General features: G+C 41.7%; 1 protein-coding gene across 10 annotated transcripts in view; it reads right to left on the bottom strand.

Moving 5' to 3' along the window:
• MSRA (methionine sulfoxide reductase A) overlaps positions 1-21,270 on the bottom strand; it is a 391,817-nt gene that overhangs the window by 87,082 nt on the left and 283,465 nt on the right. For 9 of the 10 annotated variants that reach the window (XR_011536611.1, XR_544638.2, XM_070607443.1 and 6 more), the window contains one exon: positions 10,460-10,566. The exons of the other annotated variant lie outside the window; for it this stretch is intronic. Coding sequence is in view for 7 of the 9 variants with exons in the window: in XM_070607443.1 (XP_070463544.1) it covers positions 10,460-10,566 (107 nt within the window). In the remaining 2 variants the exon portion in view is untranslated. The remainder of the gene's footprint in view (positions 1-10,459; positions 10,567-21,270) is intronic. 10 annotated transcript variants of the gene reach the window in all.

The following is a 21,270-nucleotide window of genomic DNA, read 5'->3' as shown; positions in this document are numbered from 1 at the left end:
ATAATGCTTTTAACACCCTAAGAAGTAGCCATTATTATCCTATTTAACAAATCAGGACACCCAGGCTTAGAGGGGTTAACAGTCCCAGGTCATACCACAGGCAAGTAACAGAGCCACTGTTGCCCCAAGTCACCCACCCACGTCCATGGAAGTGTCTGCTCCATCAACTAAGTGATGCAGTGCTGCAAAGAATGCAGCTGTGTGTGTCAGCGCCAACTCCTGGTCCTCACCCAAGCAGTAATGTCCAGGAAATGGTGGGCTTCAAACACTCACCACATTTTTCCTAATACGTATTAAAATAAACAAGGTTCCTCTGGATACATCCTAAAGTTACCTTGTGTACCACAAGGGGTACACATGTCACACTTTGGGAGCCCTGCATTTTCCCATGCCAGCCTAGGAAGATAAGTGGAAGTGTGACCTGAGGAGAATTTGAATTCACTCAAATGTCCCCCTACCTTGGCCAGGGTTATTTTGTATACATACTGCCGCTAAAATGAAAATGTCTCCTTGGTCCTCACAAGAATGCTTTCTTCCATCATTATTCTGGCCAGTAAGTGGAATCCTAAGGGGCTTGCAATGCATTTGAATGAAAAGTAGTGGATGTGAATAAAAGACTGATGGCCCGGCAATGCTCAGTGCCTGCACTACTCCTGGAAGCTGCCACTGCGGACCCACCCTACCCCAGGGACTCACTTCTCTGCCACTGCAGCAACACACTACAACCACCAGAGGGCAGTGACACAAACCAGATTTTTCATTTGTACCCAAATGTGGATGCACAGTTTAATAATATGCAAAGCCCATTATTACAAGCTTTTCCTCTCCCCACCCCCTATTAATGAACAAATGCCCAGGGGTAATGCAGATATTTCTAAATACAGTGCAAGAAAGGGCAATCTGTACTCATACACAGGGAGTCTAATGCACAGTAATAAGTGGAGATGAAAATAATCACCCAGATGCAACTAAACCATTAAGACTAAAGATTTAGCTGTCTATACGGCTGCATACATGGAAACAGAGATGCATGCCTCCAGAAATGGACATTTTAAAAACATTTATTTCGCAAGTTCTTATTTACAGTTCATAATAATACCTGTACTGATAACCACAGAGCTACAAGAGAGGTGAAGAGGAATTTCATCTTTATTGCTGGGCATACAAAGGGGGATTTTTCTCTTTGGCTAAGGTAAGTAAATGAATTATTCAGGGCCTTTCCATGGACATTTAAAAATCATAACTCTACGCTTTAAACAATAGCACAAATAAAAAAAGAAGAACTGGCTAATCCCCAGACCAGAAAATATCAACTGACATTTACCCACGTCTATTTAGGGTCCACCAATGCAAATAAATGATTTTTGGTTTTGATGAAAACAGAGTCTTTTAGTGTGGGTACCAGTTTTAACATCACTGCACAGAGAACACAATCGACTGAGACGGGAACCCTCCAGGGTGCAACCTACCCATTTCCCCGTGAACAAAGCAGCAGAAATAACCCTGCCAGCTTCTCCCTTCCTCATAGGAAGGAAGATTCCTGATCCCATGTTTTCACAGTGGCTTGAAATTTGAGGTCCTGTGGAAAAGCCGGGTGAAGGCAGACAGGCTTGTCTCGGGAGTCACCCCATTAAACCCTGATACTTGTAAAATGCTGGACAGACTACCAAGTGGCTCCACAGAGCACGTGAGAAAAGCATATGGGAGTCAGAGGCCACTGACGCTAACTCTCCGAATGCACTCTCTGGGCCATCCTGGAAATGTGAACCGAGCCCTCGGAGCTTCAGTGTCTTCCTAAGGCAGGTAGGAGGACAGATCCAGAACTACCTACCTGTCGGGGAGTGAGGGTCACTCATATAATATGGGAAGAAGCACTGAAAACTCTTAAGATTTATAACAAGTTTTGTTGTTCTTATTTTCCCCATTTTATAAACAAGGAACTAGAGCTCTAAAGACTCGTCGTCCAAGGTCACAGTTGGTAAAGGCAGAGCAGGGCCCAGCTGGGTGTCCTTATCCAAGGCTGTGGTCCTTCGCCCCTCCATGGGGTCTTACTCAGCTTGGGCTGCCATAGCAAATCACCACAGACTGGGGGCTTAAAATAAAAGACATTTACTTCTCACAATTCTGGAGGGCGGGAAGTCCCAGATCAAGGTGCCGGCAGGGTAGGTTTCATCATGAGGATTCTTCTCATGAGGTGTGGACGGGCACCACCAGCGTGCTCACATGACCTCTTCTTTGCATGCATGTGGAGAGAGCAAGAGCTCTCCGGTATCTCTTCTTATAAGGACACTAATCCCATCATTGGGGGCCCCACCCTTGTGACCTCATCTCACCCTAAGTACCTCCTAAAGGCCCCAGCTCCAAATACCATCACACTGGGGGTTAGGACTTCAAACACATGAATGTAGGGGGGCACACAAATATGCAGTCCATAACAAGGGGTAACAGTGGGCTTCTTTACGCTGCTACATCTTTTCAATTCAGGTCAACAAATATTTGCTGACAAGTGGGGGAAATAAGGATGATTCGGAGTCCCCAAAGAGCTCGCTTAATGTCAGGATAGTTCCTAGGAAGTGTCCACAGGAAAGAGCATTTGACACGTGGGTTTTTGTGACTGTGTAGCACCGTTTATTACAACAAACTTCATGAGATCCTTCTTCACATAGCTGTGTTTGAAACAATTGTAATGAGAGTCTGGCAACTAATCAGTGCATAATTAATATTTGATAAGTAATTAATGTATTAATTTACTGAGGAAGCTGGCGGGGAGGTAAGGAAGGAAGGACACTTTCAAATTTTCAGCCTATAGATGCTTACAAGAAAACACAGAGGATCTGGACCTCCTGGCAGGAAATTATCAGGTCCAGTTATATTATGATGATTATAGCATAAGTGGATATTTATTGAGTGTATTTAATTTCTCTCAGTTGAATTGGCATAATTTAAACTATTTTCTGGATTGGAACACCAAAGGGGCTCAGCTTCAATTAATGTATATTGGGTGACTACAACATGCTAGTAATATGTATGGATGCTAGTAGTGATATGTGTATATATATATAAAAATTCAGTCCACAACAAGGGGTATTTTACATATACATAAAATCTCATTTAATTCTTATAACAATCCTATGAGGAGATGTTGCTATCCACTCACTTAGATAATTTAAAAATGAGGACCAGAGAAGTCAGGGACTCACAGATAGTAAGTGACTAAGAGAGTACTAGAACATTCTTGCCAACCATTCAAATGTTATTTTGATTGCTTACACACACACATAATTTTCTTCCCCTATATTCCCCCAAATCTAGCTCTTAGGGTTTTTTTTTTTTCTGTTGTTATTTTGGGTATGCTACTTTATTTTGGTAAGTAGTATGGGGGTGAAGTTGGGTCTTTTTTGAAGGTAGAGATGTTTGAAAGGGGATAAGCGTACACAAAATCTCTACCTCCCTTCAAAGGACCCCAAGGGGGAGGAGATCAAGTTCCATCCTCTCTGGGGAATTGAGCATGTTCTGTGTGTGGCCCTGGGACCCAGAGGAAGCCAGATGGGCACCCACTTGGTGAGCATGGCCTGCCTCTCCTGAACAACCCAGGAAAGAAGAGCTCCCAGTTTCAGTGCCCCATTTGAGGCTGGATGTGTGATAGTGGTCGGCTGGAAACCAGGCCTGGAGACTGCAGAAGGCTGAATAATGGTGTCCCCAAGATGTCCAGGTCCTAAACCTCGGAACATGTGAACATCACTTTATGTGGCAAAGACTCTGCAGATGTGATTAAGGATCTTGAGATGGGGAGATTATCTTGGATTATTTGCTGGTCCCTAAATGCAAACACATGTGTCCTTATAAGAGGGAGGCAGAGAGAGATTAGACACACAGAAGAGGAGGAGGCAACATGACCACCAAGGCAGAGATTGGAGTGATGTGGCCACAAGCCAAGGAATGTTGGCAGCCACTAGAAGCTGGAAGAGGCAAGAAAGGGGGTCTCCCCTGGAGCCTCTGGAGGGAGCACAGCCCGGATGAAACCTGGATTTTAGCCCAGGGGAACTGCTTTTGGACCTCTGGCCTCCAGAACTGTGAGAGAATGAATTGGTGTTGTTTTACGCCACCAAGTTCGTGGTACTCTGTTACAGTAGCCATCGCTAACTAAGCGACAAAAAGTCAGAGATTTGGCAAGCACAAGAAAGATGGGTTCATATAGCAACCACTGACTCAATCTTACCAAGTACTGTTTTATGATTGTGACATTTAGCAATTTCTTGTGTCAGGAGACTTGGCAAGACAGACTCTGGGGTCAGGAACACTACGGTTAATGCAGCGCTTAATTGCTCCTGGTGCACAACACGTACTAAACAAAGCCGCAGTTCCTCGAACCTCTGAATTTGGAGCCTATGGAGCAACAGTGAGTCCAAACAGGAATTAACTTTAAAATACAAAGAAATATGAAACCATTCTTCACGATGTTCACTGCGCAGCCGTAAAGTTTTCTCCGCATGACTTTGGTTTTCATCCTCAGTCCCCAGATCTCCAGAAGTTCTTGAGCTTTAGTCAAAGGATCTGAGCTCTGAGCAAGAATTACATGTTAATTCTTAGATATATTTATCTTTGCTATTCTTATCATATATCTTACATGACAATTAGGCACTCTGACTAGAAGTTATGTGTGTCTTATGGGAAGACAGCAAAATGATTGTGTGGGACCTTGTAGGCCATGCCGAGGAGCTTGGATTTCATTCTAAATGTAGTGGGAAGCCATGGATGAGTCTGACACAGGAAAAGGAAATGACTGGAATTAGATTGAGGAAGACGCTCCAGCTGCCCTGGGTGAGTATGTGGTAGAAGAGAGGTAAACAGCCCAGTGGTCCAGGACCAGATAATGGTGGCCAGAGCTATGACGGTGAACATGAAAATGAAAGAGAAGCAGGCACATTGGAGATATCTTTAAGAGATAGAATCTCGGTAAATCTGATTAATTGGATGTGAGGAGTGAATCGGTGATGGCTCCTAGGAATCTTGCTTAAGCATGTTAAAAAGCAATGGCTGGGAAGGCTGTCAGTGGAGGGGGTGGGAGAAAGAGCTGTGAGGATTGTTTGGGAGTGGGGAGGAGTGGGAATCAAGCCCCCAGTTTAGGAAATATTATGTTGACAAGGAAGTAGAAATAAGTAGGCAGTGGAATCTGGGGATCTGGAGGCCAGAGGGAAGTTCTGGACCAGAAATTTTGAGCATCATTAGGGTAGAGATGGCATTTAAACTATGCTGGATAAAAGAAGCAAAAACTTAGTTGGTAGCACAGGTAGGTAGGTTATTTGGAAATGAAAGCTATTCTCTTTCTTTCTCTCAAACACACACACAGACACACACACACACACACAGTCATACCACAACTTGCCAGGGCTTAACTAGAGAGCATGGGGAGTCATTGAATATCTGGCTGCAATCTAAATGCTTTGGAAAGAAAATTAAATAATCAAAGCTGAACAAAATTCTAAAATGATTTCAAAATTTGAGGAAGAAAATTAAACAAAGCTGAAGCAGGGGCTGGACCAGTGGCTGAGTGGTTAAGTTTGCACACACTGCTTCAGTGGCCCAGAGTTTCGCTGGTTCGGATCCTAGGCGTGGACATGGCACCACTTATCAGACCACGTTGAGGTGGCGTCCCACATCTCACAACTAGAAGCACCCACAACTAAAATATACAACTATGTACTGGGGGGATTTGGGGAGAAAAAGCAGAAAAAAAAAATAGAAGATTGGCAACAATTGTTAGCTCAGGTACCAATCTTTAAAAAAAAGAAAAAAAAGCTGAAGCAATTCTAAAACAGTGCTCATTATAATCCAGTCATTGCATACTATTTTTTCTCTTTCACTTTGGGTGCTTTTCTTTAAAATAACACTGTATAGGGTATAGATGACAGATGAAAGATTGCTAGATAACTGAAATTTAAGATAAAATAGGGTAAATACTTAGGGATTATAGCTATGTTGAAGATTTGATGGATGGATGGATGGATGGAGAAACAAACAGCCTGAGAGACTGATGGAGACAGATTTTAAAACATTATTTTACATATGACACATAGTGGGTAGTTTAACATTCACCCATAAAGGTTATCCAGAGGAAAGGTTGTGCTCACTCTCCATGAAGCTTTGAGGAGTTGGGAAGGAGGTAGGTCATGTGGCCAGGAGAACAATCTTTAAATTTATTAAATTATCAAATTTCAAGAACAATAATCTATCAGTGATCAAAAGATTTAATTCCTAAATGAGGAAGAATTGCGTTTTCGGGATGTAAGAATCATGGTGCGCACCCCCCACCTCTGCCGGAAGCTACAATTCAGTTTACAATATTAGAAAATGTCTGTCATGACAAGTTCACTTGGGAGGTAAACTGTCTACAGTTGATAATCCACAAACAATTAATAACACACCAGATTATCTCTTCCATTTAATACCATAAGCAAATCATTCCACCATGAAACTCTGAGGAAAAAATATGAAAACACAGTTAAGAAAAGATTACGAAGTCTTTGTCCAAAGGCAAGAACCACCCCACGTTTTGTGCAAAGTCTTCAGCTCACTAAAGACATGAAGCAGCTGTCAAAATTTGAGCAGAATCCAGCCCTTTCAAAGTCAACAGACCCAGCATGAGGTTTAAGCTTCACTCTGATCCTCTGCTGTAAGGTTCTCCAGTCTCCGCTAATCTGAACAGAAATTAGTGACCTTCCTCAGCCGTTTTTCCCCTTCCTTGGGTTGTTGGTGAGCCTGGTGTCTACAACCCAGCCAACTTTGCAGAAAACCACAGTTTACATGGAAAATCACTCTGGGTTTCTGGCTCATCAGCAGAACTGCCGGCACAACTAATTAGCTCAACAATTGGTCCCTGTGATAAAATCAGCTAATTTTATGTTCAAATGACTGCTCCGTGGTAAGCAATACTGTCACTCTAAACTTCGCCTATGAAGAAGTTGCTGAAGAAGCTGGTTACTAGGGGGTCACTGGGGGCAAACTAGTGAAGACTATTAAATCAGTAACCTAAGTCAATGTTCTAGTTAGTGCATAGGGATCCCGCCAGGACTCAGATAAGATGGATTTCCAGAACGGAGTGACAGAGGCAGAAATTACAACTCTTAAAGGGGAAAACCATATATATAAAATGCATGGAAGGAGTCATCTGCAGAATTTCCCCGTTCTCAGAAATAAACGAAATGTTCGTGACGAGATTATGGAATCCTAGATCCCAATCTAGTATTGTTAAGACACGGCTCTCCCTGGATTAAAGACCTCTGTTGCGTCAGGAATTTGTCCAAGGTTATCCTAGATAGAAAACACAGGAAAGCCAATTCCGGAGTCAGCTCTTCAGCTCCCTCCTCTCCTTCGCTCGCCTGTTAAGGCAGCTGGCGATGTCTGAGACGCTCCTTGCTTTGTGGGATCTATTGGAAACCACGTTACTTTTTAAGGTGAATGGAAAAGCACAGATCAACTTCCTTACGGTGTAAAAGCTAATTATATCACCTCTCATAGGCACTGCAAATTACTGATTTCTTTTTTTTTTGGTGTGTATATAATTAATTATACCAACTAGACAGAAATTTATACAAGTTTCAAAACTAGAAACAAGAGATACATGAATGCATACAATTTTACATAAAGATACAGAGACATACCTACCTACCTACCTATATCTACACCCATCGTTTATATCTCTGTATGTATATAGATAAATATAGTCAGAGATATATAAATCACTTCATTTATATAAAGTGCTTAGTAATTCGCATGTAGTAAGTACTCAGTTGGTATTGTTGTTGCTGTTCTATTATTATTATTAATAGCTATATATGTACTATATAAAAATGTATTATATAAACCATGCATGCAACTGTCCATCATATAACTATATGATGGTAGCAGGATGCTTGCTGAAAATGACACTTGTGGTTTTTTTCTCTGCTCTGACAGAGGGGCCAGAAAGTCACTGCATTGCAGTAGATCATCCTTGAGACACTGTAGTCAGCTGCCTGGCCTGGCTCGGGTCGGGTGGGGAAAGACCCTTTTCAGGTCATCATATCCGCCACCTCTCACGTACCAGTTCAGATCCCCTTGGCCTCACCTCTCTCCTCTCCAGCCCCCACTACGGGACCCAGCTCTGCACAGGCTCTGATTAGCTTTATGCAGGTGCAACCCTACAGCCGCTCATATTACACCCATGCCATGTGCCTCTTGCCTCTGAGGACACAGCATCCTGAGCCCGCACATGTGCAACCGAGAAGTGCAGAGCTAACCCATGGGGGATGGCATTCAGTGGACATATGCTTCTCCTCTTCCCCCGGAACGACTGGTCATTTCATAAGGACCAAAGAACCCATCAACAATGGCAGGGTCAACTGATACTGGCTCTCCCTCCTTTGCTTTTCCACTCCCCCTGACCCTTACTCCTGTTCCGTGGCACCACACGCCCCAATAAGTCTTCAAACACAAACCTTTGTCATGGGCTCTGCTTTCTGTGGGAGCCAAACTAAGATAAAAATCACAGCAGTCCCCCATGTGCAGGTGCACGGTTACCCTACTGCTCACCCGGGAGGCGACACAATGAGACACTTTATTCTTTGGTTCCTGAAAAGGAAAATGATTTGACCCCTTGTGGTGCAGATCTGAAAAAGGGGAAAGGGATGGCAGTTCTTGGTGCTTAAAGGGGGATAGAAGGATAAATCCTGACCCAGGGCTTCTGGGTGGGGCCCTTGGGCAATGGCTGTGTCAGGAATGGAAAGAGCTCTCCGACTCAACTGAGCTCGGCCAAGGGTCCCTAGGGCTGTGGCTTTCAGTACTCAGCTCTTTACAGTAGTGGCTAAAAGGAAGATGACTTGACCCTCAGGCTGTGCGTCTCCAGAAAGGAAAAAGAAAGAGCATCTCTGGTGCAGCACCTCTGATGACCCGGAGGCCTTCCTTCCTTGCCACACAAGCCTTTCACAGGGCTGCCTCACAACATGGCAGCTGGCTTCCCCAGGTAAGTGATCCAAAAGACAGTGAGAGCAACAGGGCCTCCAAGATAGAAGCCACAATCTTTTAATAAACTCATCTCAGTTGTAACATCCCTTCCCTCTGTCATTCACTAGGAGGGAGTCATTAAATCCAGCCCATACTGAAGGAGAGGGGATTACATGTGGGCAGAGATCACTCAGGGCCATCCTGGAGGCCTCCTATTATTATGGCCCAAGCAGACATCAGAGCCGGGGAGGGTGGGAGGGGGCATGCTGAGGAATCAATGGGGCAGCTCCTGTCAGCATCTCCTTTAGCCCTCTCTGCTTTTCAGGGTTGAGCTGACCATGAGTTGCATGTCCTGCTACTTTTTCATCAGTAGACACACTCTTGTCCCTGCCTCCTCCTCACTGCCACCTCTGCCACCTTGGGGGATAGGTGGAGAACCCATGCATCCCTGGGAACTGCTGCATATCAGACTTTTTCCATAATTCTAGAATAGATGAGCCAGTAGCTACTGGCTCTATTGTTAAATGTGAATTCAAATCAGAAAATATAATGATAAGTAAAATTTAGACATTATCATGAAGTTCTAAAAATTAAAGCAATTCATTTTGAAAAGAACTAAATCTCTATTGGAGGCTATTTTTAAAATATAATACAAGTTAACAGTGAAAATAATTCTTTCATGATATAATGTCTATATTTCTAAGAAGTATTTTTATTGTAATTCAATCTACCGTTACTAGCAAGACAGAAAGCATCATGGGTTGAATTGTGTGCCTCAAAAAAGAGAAGTTGGAGTCCCAGGCCCCAGTACCTCAGATGTGAACTCATTTGGAGATAGGGTCTTTACAGAGGTAATTAGGTTAAAATGTGTCATTAGGTTGGGCACCAATCCACTATGACTACAGTTGTCATAAAAGGGGAAATTTGGACACAGAACTAGACATCCATAGAGGGAAGGTGGCGTGAAGAGACACAGGGAGAAGATGGCCATCGACAAGCCAAGGAGACAGGCCTGGAGCAGACACTTCCCTCACAGCCTCTGAAGGAACCAACCCTGCAGACACCTTGATCTTGGCCTTCCAGCCTCCAGAATGTGAGACAATAAATTTCTGTTGGTTAAGCCACCCAGTCTGTGGTACTTTGTTATGGCAACCAGGGCAGACTCACACAGAGAGAAGAAAGAAAAAGAGAGGGGTTCAGAGAGAGACAAAGAGAGACAAAGAAAGACTATATGTTAAGTTACATATTCTTCTGGTTGAGTTGATTTTAAACAGAAATATGTAAGACCTACTTTTAAAATCTCGGTTTGCACATTTATGGAGCAGAGTGGCTCTATTCCAAGAGGCTAACAGAAATTTCAAAAAAATGTGCAAATGGAACACAGTGCCAGGTGAAAAGAACCAGACTCTCTCTTTACAGGTAGGGCCCGACGCGGCAGGGGCCGACAGTGGGGACCCAGGAGCGGGAGGAGACCTACCTTCTGGTAGTCCTCTTTGGACCTCAGGGCCGCCTCCATGTGGTGCGCAGAGGTTGGGTAGATGGCTGAGCGGTACTGAGAGCCGTAGTCATTGCCTTGGCGCATGCCTGGGAAAGTGGGAAGCAGAGATTACTGGGGTGGACTGGGAACAAGGCCAGTGTCACATGTTCTTGGTGACTTGTGTGCTGCTAAGTGCTTGTTTTAATTTCATCTTGACGCCACTCACCTTAAGTATGAAATGTAGCCCTTTTCCTTTGCCTATTTTAATTAGAACAAATATCTTTAAATTTAGGTAAATTTATCACAGGTCTTGGGTCAGAGCAGATGCTCTATAAATATGTATTTTTCTATGCAGATATTTAAATCATGGCCTATGCCATTTATCCCTTGCAAAGCACTGTGATACACGTTATTTCTTTGGCTCCTAATGAGACACCCTGTGTGGCAGGTATTGTTGGCCCTCACTTGGCAGACAAGGAAATGGGATAATGTGTGTGAGTGCCTGGCATACTGCTTGGCACACAGGAGGTGCCTGTAAATGACAAAGTAGCTGCTCCTCCGGAGGTCTACAGAGTTCGCCTAAGGTCATACACCTAATCAAGGGGACGCCTGGGACTTGAAGTTAGCCCAGCGCGTTTTCCACTGTTGTAGCAGCTCAAGTGTAGGTGGTGGTCAATTTCTAACTGGGTGAGTTAGTCCCCAGTGTTAAACAGCCACAGGCTTAATAAAGATCCCTTACAGATCTACCTGCTGTTGTCAGAATGAACTTCACACGTGTTTACTACATTATTTAAGAGTCAGTTTCAGTTTTAACAAGTGCCCCAAAACTCCTCCAATAGAAGATTCAGTCTTCCAAACAGAATTATTTCAACCTTTAACACACAAGCAAATCACCTGGGGATGTTGTTAAAATGCAGGTTCTGGTTCAGTAGGTCTGTGGTGAGCCTGAGATTTTGCATTTCTAACCTGCTCATGGGAGGTGCTGGTCACCAGACCACACTTTGAGTAGCAAGGGTTTAGTGTGTGCCCAGATATTTCCAAGGTTCCTTTATAATCCGTCAGCAATATTTCTAATTCCAAAAGTGTGGTGAGGAAAGCCTGAATATTCCAAACTACTGTTTGTCAGGGATGCCACATACAATGCTCCCTCCACTCCACCCTGCCATGCACACACTTCTCACTGGACTCCCATTCAACCTTCAAGACTTAGTTCAAGCATCTTCTCTTTGCTGATGGCACCTCACAACTGGGACAGTCACTGACTCCTTTGGGCTCCACTGGGCCTTCCAGGTCCCTCTCTTAGAGGTGTTATTGCAGTGCATTGCTGTTATGCGGCTCCCTCTCCTTCTCTGTGAGCCTTTCAGAGGGCAGAGCTTTACAGCCATAGTACCTGGCGTAGCATCAGACAGATGGATGTCCTTCCACAAATATCTGTTGCATGAAGAATATATGAGTTTATATCTCGTGATCCAAGGCCCTGCAATCAATACTGGAGTCCAAGTCAATCAATCAAAGTGCTTTGTCACATTTAATTTGTAAATGTAAATATAAATTCAAATGTAAATAGAATAATCTTTCTTAAGAGCTATAGGAAAAGCTACAAATGAGCTAATACGTTTGACTAGTAGAGGTAAGTGCAGCAGCTGAAGACACCAAAGGTTCGCCATGGCAGTTCATGGATTCAGAACCTAGAATTCATGATCAAAACTGCAGGCCAAAAACTGAGGTTGAAATAGCAACAAACTAGTAGGATTTAGGGTCAAGCCTTAGGCTATCTATGGTGTGTATGTGTGCACGTGTGTTATTTTTGACACCTACTTGTTCACACCCCCAGCTTAGCTGTCTTCCTAAAAATCCCATTATCCCACCTTCAGAGTCCCATCCTCTTCTCAATGCACAAAGGTCACATGGGGACCAGCAACTAATTTGTTGCTTAAAGAGCTCATACCAATAATCATACCAAAATATTAATTTAACAATATACAATAAAAATAAACCAGCCCATGTCTCCAATAAGCACTGTATAATACCAAGCTAGGATATCTATTTCATTTCTGTGTAAGTTATATATTCACTTAAATAATAAGGTATTATTATAGTATACAATATATAAGTATTATTACAGCATAAATATTACTTATAGTATATACTATATAAGTATTATTATAAGTATTATTTATTAAGCACCTAATATGTACCAAGCACTTTTCCAGATATATGAGTTTATATCTCGGCAATGAGAACACGGCAATGAATAAAAGCAAACCCTACCTTCATAGAACTCACATTCTAGTGGAATATAAGAGACTAGATAAATGTACATTCTAGAATGGCACTTTGGCTATATATTTTTTTGCCTTCTTCAATTTTCCCTTCTTCACTTACAAGTAGGGCTCTTCTTGTATGACTGCTTCCCATCCTTTTGTGCACAATGACATGATGGCGGCATTTTGTTCCTTCTAAAATATTCTCCATGAAGAACAAAGATTGCTAGATGGCTGACTTTTTGGTAAAATTTGGCCCCTCCATTCAGCACAAGATGCAGAAAAGCAGGGTCTCCATGTAAAGTTGTTTAAATCTATTTAAATTTTCTTGTTTTTGAAAGAGAAATTAGTATGTGAGTACAAGAGAATCTGCAGGTGTGATTTATTTATATTTTTCAAAAAGTTTTGCTAAGAGTCCATATGACTTGTACACTGAAGACAACAAATATCTGTGTGTTTGGTTAAAGGTCTGTGAATTATCACAGAATCACGGGAAATTGTTGCTTATGGATAAAAATTGGCTTTTTAGCAAACACGATGGGAATAATTAAGAATCGTTCTGGGAAATGGTATAATAGTGGGCTCTTCCACTGATCATATTTTCACAAATAATCTGGAAGAAGAAGTGCACAATGAAACCCTTAAGTTTACGTCTGTATTTAGAGCTTCTCTTGTAGTAACATGACAACCTAACGGGTAGAAACATCTGGAAGATTTCACAAAATTGGGTGGTTGGGCAGAAAAGATGCACATGACTGTCATTCTAGGCAAGTATGTAAGGCAATGCATTTCTATAAAAGACAATCCATGGATTCTTTATGTCACTGGAGGTGCCGCTACTACTTCAACCCAGGATGGGGATTTATGGACCCTTCCCTGAAGCCAAGACCCCCTGATTTGAATCTAACGTTATCATCTGGTGATTGTAATAATACAATATTGATATGGCTCCTGTCACTGTTGTCCTTTTCTTCTTTGTGCACATTTGGACTGTTCCCAACTCACTCTGGACAGCTTTAAAGAGGAGTTAACATCGTGGGCATTATCCACAGCTCAGCCCCAGACTCCTCGCACTTTTCCCTTTGTATGAACCCAAACTGACTATTCATCCATTAGGAAGAGGGGTGTTATTCACACAGTTCCAGCCAGCATCTGCAGGCAGGAGTCTTACAGATTTGAATTTATAGCCCTGACTTTCTGATCCCAACCTTCTTGGATGTTCTAATGAAACTAAAAGCTCCCCATGTCAGAAACAAGACACCGTCTCCTCCTGCTCGCTATGGCTAAACCCCTGCCTGGCCAGGAGGGAAGACAAGAACGTGCTAAAGAGATAAGTTAGGGATGGAGAAAAACATCAGAGCCTTTATTTGGATTTCCTTGAATCTTGAGTGATACTGGACAAGGCATTAACCCTCTGGTCTACTCATGGAAAACAACATTAATTTGATTGAATTTTTTTCCATCAAAGTTCATCTTAAGGAGAAGGTAGAGTGTCTTAAAACAAAACCATACACACTTATCCACATACTTGTGTGTGTGTTTGGTTAATTCCAATGCATGTACCTTCCAGTTCACTGATGAAGGGCTTATTAAATGGATAGGAGCTTGAAATTTGGAAGCAGATGATTCACTGGGAAATCTGATTTGATGTTCAACAGATTGAAAAACCTGTAGAACTACGGATTTCCTGTTCTTGTTATTTTTAATACATTTCACTTATAGATGTTTAGCATCACTAAACTTTTCACCATTTCTTTCAACCTCCATTGGTTTATGTTATGAATGCAAAACAGTAATTCACATGTGAGGAAAATCTGTTTACTAAATCTCTTGCAAGAAGCCTAGGACTTAGAGCTGCAAGATCTTATTTTTAAGTCTGCCCCTGCCTCTGACATGTTTTATGCAAATTATCTAATCTTTCTGAGGCTCAAACCTCATTGGTAAAGCAGGGATTATAAGGGCCTAGCCTATGGGTTTGTTGTAAGGAGTAAATGAGAGGAAACCTGTAAAGCATTTTGTTGACTATAAAAAGTTATGTAAGTGTTAAATACTTTTACTTTTACAACTTTTAATACTCTTAGGACATTTCAGAACAACTAGTTTGAAATAAAAATAACAAAGGATGTCACACAAGAAACTCTAGGAGTAACCTTTTTGCCCCTGAAAAGCATTATTTATATTAATCTCTCAGGTACCCACACAGCAGAGGTCACAGAGATAAATCCAAAGAGAGGATCAAAATTCATTTCATGCGTGTAGAAATGTACTACTTAGTTTTTAACTGTTTATTACATTTTTTTAGCAGAATTACCTTCCTAGTTAAACTTTAACTCTGCTAATCTCCAGCCCTGTTCTTCATTTCAATTGAAAACAAACCCAATAAAGGGAAAAAACTCTTTGAGTGAATTCTCCTACCCCTGCCCCACCCATGAAGAGCTTTCCAATGCAATGTCCTCACTCTTGGTCTCTATCTGAAGTTTAGAAAAATCAGGCCTGTTGGTATTATCTTATATCTCCTGAGCACAAAGCCATTGGGGTACTAGAAATGGAGAAAGACAGACCTCCAGAATGGTAGAAAGCAGCAAAAGCAAATAAAAATCATTGAAGAAAGTAGTCTAAAAGCCCTTTTTTTCCTGACTGCCTGCCTTCTTTCCTTCCTTCCACCCATTCATCCATCTTTCCCTGTCTCAGGGAAGGTACTAGGCACTGGAGTTCAAGAATAAGATACAATCTCCTTTTTCAACTAGGTCACCTTCCTAGTACAGTAAAAGGAAATAGATGGAAACCAATAAGCATATCAAGTGTTAGATGTGTCTTAGTCAGTCCAGGCTGCTTTAACTAAATCCCATCGACAGGGTAGTTTATCGGCAACATGAATTTATTTCTCACAGTTCTGGAGGCTGCAAGTCAAGTTGCCAGCCAGTTCAGTGCCTGCTGAGAACCCTCTTTCTGCCTGCAGACCTCTGTCTTCCTGCTGTGTCCTCAAGTGGTGGAAAGAAAGCAAGCTGGCTCTTTGGCCTCTTCTTATAAGGGTACTAACCTCATTCATGAGGGCAAAGCCACTTCCAAATACCATCACATTGGGAACTAGACTTCAACATGTGAATTTTGGGCAGACACAAACATTGAGTCCATTAGCAAGATATTATGGGAAAAGTCTGAGCAAATTAGGAAAATGCAGGGGTTCAGAGGAAGGGGTGGATAAAGTCACCTGATCCACGTAGGAGGGGCCTAAGTCCCACGAGGCTGGATAGAGGAAGGGACTCTGGTCTTGAAAGAGCAGTAGATGGGGACGAGGGGTGAAAGACATTTTCCAGAGTGCTGAAGAACAACGGTAAGGTTCCCGGAACAGTCTGATGCCCCAGGGGACTTGGAAGGAACCCTACCGCTTGCAAAAGCAGCAGCAGCAGCAGCAGCATCTTTTTTGAAGCCCTGGGGCATATCTTCCCAAGAAGGATGAGCACTTTACCATCAAGCTTAAAGCCCAGATGAGAAAACCAACAGCAAGGAACTTCTGGAAATACAAGAACTGGTCCTGCATGCCCCCATCGAATCACAAAATAAATGAAGGACTTGACTGTTAGAAATTGATCTAAACAGCCTTTATCATGCTGTTCTCCAGAGGACAAAATTAACCAAAATTGTATTTTGAGAAAGGATAGAAAAATGTCATTGAGAGACAGAGAATTTCTATTTGTCTTTCCCTTTCCTGCAAACAAATATGTTCTCTCCAGTATAAAGTATTCATATAGCGCCAACTGTGTGCCTAGCACTATGGAGACTACAGAAGAATTAGGTTATAAGCCCTGATTCAATGAATAGCCTGGAAAAGGCAGGGAGGGAAAGGAATAGTTACAAGCTTGATCCTATACTTCCCTCTACTGGGTCTTTGCCAACACTTCTCATTTAATCCTCACATTAGCCCTGTGAACTAGGTAACCCTAACCTTCTTTGATACAAAGGAAGGTATGAATCAGGGACATGAAGTGACCTGCCTGATGTCACATAGCAAGTAAATGGCCATCCTATGATTTAAACCTGGATCTACCTGATAAAACAATCAGAGACAATGGTACACAGTGCCCTGTAGGTGGCGTATGAGGCGGGCAGAGGAGCACCACAGGCTAAAGCCCAGGCAGGAATAAGAACAAGCTTGGTATATGCTGAGGACCGTGAGGAGACAGGACTGGGTTCTGCCACGAGGCCTGGAAAGAAATAAAGTTGGTCAGTTAAGCATAAGACCACACAAGTATCTTGACAGGACACACCGCGGACCAGAGATGTATGGAAAGACCAGTCTCAAGGGAGCCACAGAATCATAATAATCATGAAAAATACAGAACTCTCACACAGATTCAACAAGTGTTGAAAATTCACTGTGCCCTCCACTTGGCTTTGGAAAAACCAAAAGGAAAAATTATTGACATTATTTGACTGTCTTCACGTCCCAGGAAAGCAAGCAATGGGCTTGTTGCAGCAGGTGAAAAGAGAAAAAATGGCTCAGAAACAACATCTTGTGCTTACAATTCTTCCATAACACTCTCTAACCTGATTAATGAGGACTGGGCTTTGGGGCATTCTTGAAGAGAACTGACCTCTTGGCATCTACCAACTGTTTGAGATTTCTCCATCCACCTTCTCCAATAAGATTTCAAAGGGACAAACCACGCTGAGACTGCTCTAAGATCCTTCTCTCTCAGCAGAGCCAGAGAAAGCACTGGAAAACAGAGGAATGCTTAATCTGTACAGGAGCAAAAAGATAGATGAGTTCTCATCTGTTCAATGAGCCTTCTAAACTTTAGCTCATCTTTGGGTACTAGTCCTGTTTCATACATTCTGACCAGAGCAATGAGAAATATGCTGGAACATGGAAATTTTAAAGAGAACTTCACACTATGAGTTGTGAGGTGATTAAAAAATTCCAGGAGTCACCAGCTGATAGTGACCATCAGGGCAGGGAAGGACATATTCCTAAGGGTTTGGAATTACTAACTCTGTGTTAGGAAACTTCAAAGGAACACTCTCATTAGAGGACTATCTATGTTGGTTGCATAGACAGGGGGACTCCCACCAGGATGAATCCATATTCTTCCCTTCTACAGACTGTTGCTAAGGAAAAACGGATCCTGACACATAGTCTGCTGCATGAAGCAGAGAAACAGGCATGGGTTTTGTTGTGAGACTGTTCTGGATTCTAATTCCAGCTATTCCATTTACTGTGTAACCTCAGCCACGTTACTAGAGCTACCTAAGCTTCAGTTTCTTCGTTTGGAAAAATGGGGATGATGACACATACCTCACAGGGTCGTCAGGTTTCTTACACAGGAGCTCAGGAAACATAGCTCCCCCATCCCCTTGTGACTTCTATCACAGAAATTCAAAAGGGAGAATTTTTCAAGATACTACTTAAGAATTTAAAAATTCCTCAGTCAACAAAATAATTACTAAGTATCTCCTGCAGTCCAGGAAACTTGCTAGGGATTCAGCGAAAACACAGATCCATGAGCCTCATCTCAACCTCAGAAAACTTCTAGAATATATCATCAAACAGATAAGAATGCAGAGAAGCAAGATATGATCATTAGGGACGAACATAGATTCCTCTAGAATCCATGCTTCCTAACCTCTCTGGCCTCAGTTCATCTCTATACAATTAAGGATTTGGGATAGATCCTTTTAAAACTAGTTTTATTGAGGTATAATTGACATATAATAAATAGTACATATGTAAAGTATACAATTAGATTCATTTTGTTTTGTATGTGGTGTGAGGTGCAGATCAAAGTTGTTTTGGGTTTTTTGTTATTGTTGTGGTTTTTTGTTGTTTTTTCACAAACGGATATACAATTGTTCCAGTACAATGTATAGAAAAGACTATCTTTCTCCACTTTACAGTCTCTCTCCCAGACTTTTGGGCTATTTTTGCCAAACATTTTACTTTTACATATCTTATAACCCTCAAAATACACTGTTATTATTTTTGCTTTAAACAGTGGATTATCTTTCAAAAAGATTTCAATCTTCAAACGTTTTCATATTTAGTTAACACACAGTTAACATTTCTAGTACTCTCTCTTTGTGTAGATCCAGATTTCCCGCTGGTATCATTTTCTTTCTGCTTGAAGGACTTCCTCTAACATTTCCTTCTAGCTCAGGTCTGCTGGTGATGAATTCATTCAGCTTTTGTACATCTGAAAAAGTATTTTTCCTTCATTTTTTTTTCAAAGATTGGCACCTGAGCTAACATCTGTTGCCAATCTTCTCTCTTTTTTTTTCTTCTTCTTTCCCCAAAGCCCCCCAGTAGATAGCTGTATATTCTAGTTGTGAGTGCCTCTGGTTGTGCTATGTGGGACACTGCCTCAGCGTGACCTGATGAGCGATGCCATGTCCATGCCCAGGATCCGAACTGGCAAAACCCTAGGCCAAGGAAGCGGAGCATGCGAACTTAACCACCCGGCCATGGGGCTGGCCCCTCTCCATTTTTGAAAGATATTTTCACCAAGAAAGATTCTAGTATGACGGTTCTTTTTCCCGTCAGTACTTAAAGATGTTGCTCCACTGCCCTCAGGAAGCATCTGCCATCTTCTGTTTCTTGTTCCTCTGTATGAAATTTATCTTTCTCCTGTGGCTCCAAGATGTTCCCTTTATCAATGATTTTAATGATTTGATTATGATGTGTTGTGACGTAATTTTCTTTTCTTGTGTTCTGTGTTCCTTTAGCTTCTTAGATCTGTAGTCTTATAGTTTTTATCAAATTTGGATTTTTTTCTGACATTATTCAAAATTTTTTTCCATCTTAGACATCTCAGTAGTTTTCATCTCTTGAAGTGGATTGGGTCTTTTTCATATCTCCCATCCTTCTATTTAACATGTTCAGTCTTTCCTCTAACTTCTTAAACATACTGAATACAATTTTAATACTGTTGTTGCTAGTGCTATTACCTGTGTCATGTCAATTTGGGGTCATTTTCTATTGATTGATTTTTCTCATTATAGATAGCATTTTCCTGCTGGTTTGCATGCCTATTTATTGTTTATTAGATGCCAGAAATTGTGAATTTTATCTTGCAGGGTGCTGGATATTTTGTTATTCTTACATATGTATTTATATTCTTTGTTCCAAGATAAGGTTAAATTACTTGGCAAAAGTAACATATCCTTTTGGTTTTTGCTTTCCAGCATTGTTACTTTGGACCAGAGAAGCTTGTAATCTAGATCAATTTCCCCTCTGATGAGGTAAACCCTTCTGAGTACTCTACCTGGTGCCCAATGAATTTTTCTATTTTCCACTCTGGCTGGTGAGAACGGGCAGTATTCCTAACCCCGTGTAAGCTCTGGGAATTGCTTCCTCTAATTCTTCAAGGTGATTCTTTTCCTGGCCTCAAGCTGTTTAATGACACACGTATGCTGGTCAGTACTCAGACAATTACTTAAGGGAATCCTTAGCAGATCTCCAGGGATCTCTCTCTGAACAGTTCTCTCCTCCCTCCTTCTGTTCTCTGAATTCTACCTTCCTCAGCATCCCTGGACTTCCAGTTCCGTCTCCTCAACCCATGGAGACCGAAGGAGTTGGCCTAGGTTCCTCCCTGCTGCTCTGCAGCCTAGAAACGTTCTCTGGGAAATAAGATGGGCAATCGCAGGATTTATTAATTTGTTTGTCTGATGCCCAATGTCTTCAGAACCATTGTTTCAGATATTTTGTCTAATTTTTTAGTTAGACAAAGTGTTTCAAGAGAGGGTAAATCCAGTCCCTATTATACCTTCTTGATCATAAGCAGAAGTCTTTGGGCTAAATATTTTCTAAACATCTTCTAGCCCTAATTTTAAAAAAATCATTTATAAACAGCATGGCATTAAAGGGCATGAGGATACAGGCAGGCCAAAAAAATTCCTTTAGGTTTTGTGGCGGTTTTTTTGTATTTTTTGTTTTGAATTACTATTCTGTTAATAAACGGATTCTGTAAATTTATTTCAGGAAAATAATTCAGATTAAAAACCTATATAAACGGCATCTTGATGGTGACAAATATTTTAAAATCCTCATCATTAATCAACAAATTAATTTTGTTTATTTTTTATCCTTTGTCTTCATTCTTTTTGATCACCCTGCTCCATGTGACAGCGTTAACATCACCTTCCTTCCTTAAACGTTTCCCCCTTGGCCTTGTAACACTACACGTAGCTAAGACTTTCATTAGTGCTTGACCACTCTATCTATATCTACTTGCTTTTCTGTTTTTCCACCTCATCCTCCTTTCTACAGAGGTTCCTGGTTCAGTCTTTGGCTGTTGCCCTCCCCTACATGTGCCCTCCAATGGAATCTCCCTTTTCCATACTGAGAACTTACAAATCTAAATTTGTGATCCAAGTTCTCTTTCAGGTTTCCCGTTCCATCAGACATTTACATACCTTGGCTCCATTGTGCCCCAGATTCTCACCTTGACCTCATTATCTTTTATTGTCCCTGACCTTTCTCATCTCTATCAACTGACATGATCATTCTGCTAGCAACCCAAACTTTTGATCTTGTAGTAATCCATGTTTCAT

This window comes from Equus przewalskii, chromosome 2 (assembly GCF_037783145.1).
Source record: "Equus przewalskii isolate Varuska chromosome 2, EquPr2, whole genome shotgun sequence".
NCBI classification, from domain to species: domain Eukaryota; kingdom Metazoa; phylum Chordata; class Mammalia; order Perissodactyla; family Equidae; genus Equus; species Equus przewalskii.
This window is presented reverse-complemented; position numbering and strand designations above follow the sequence as displayed.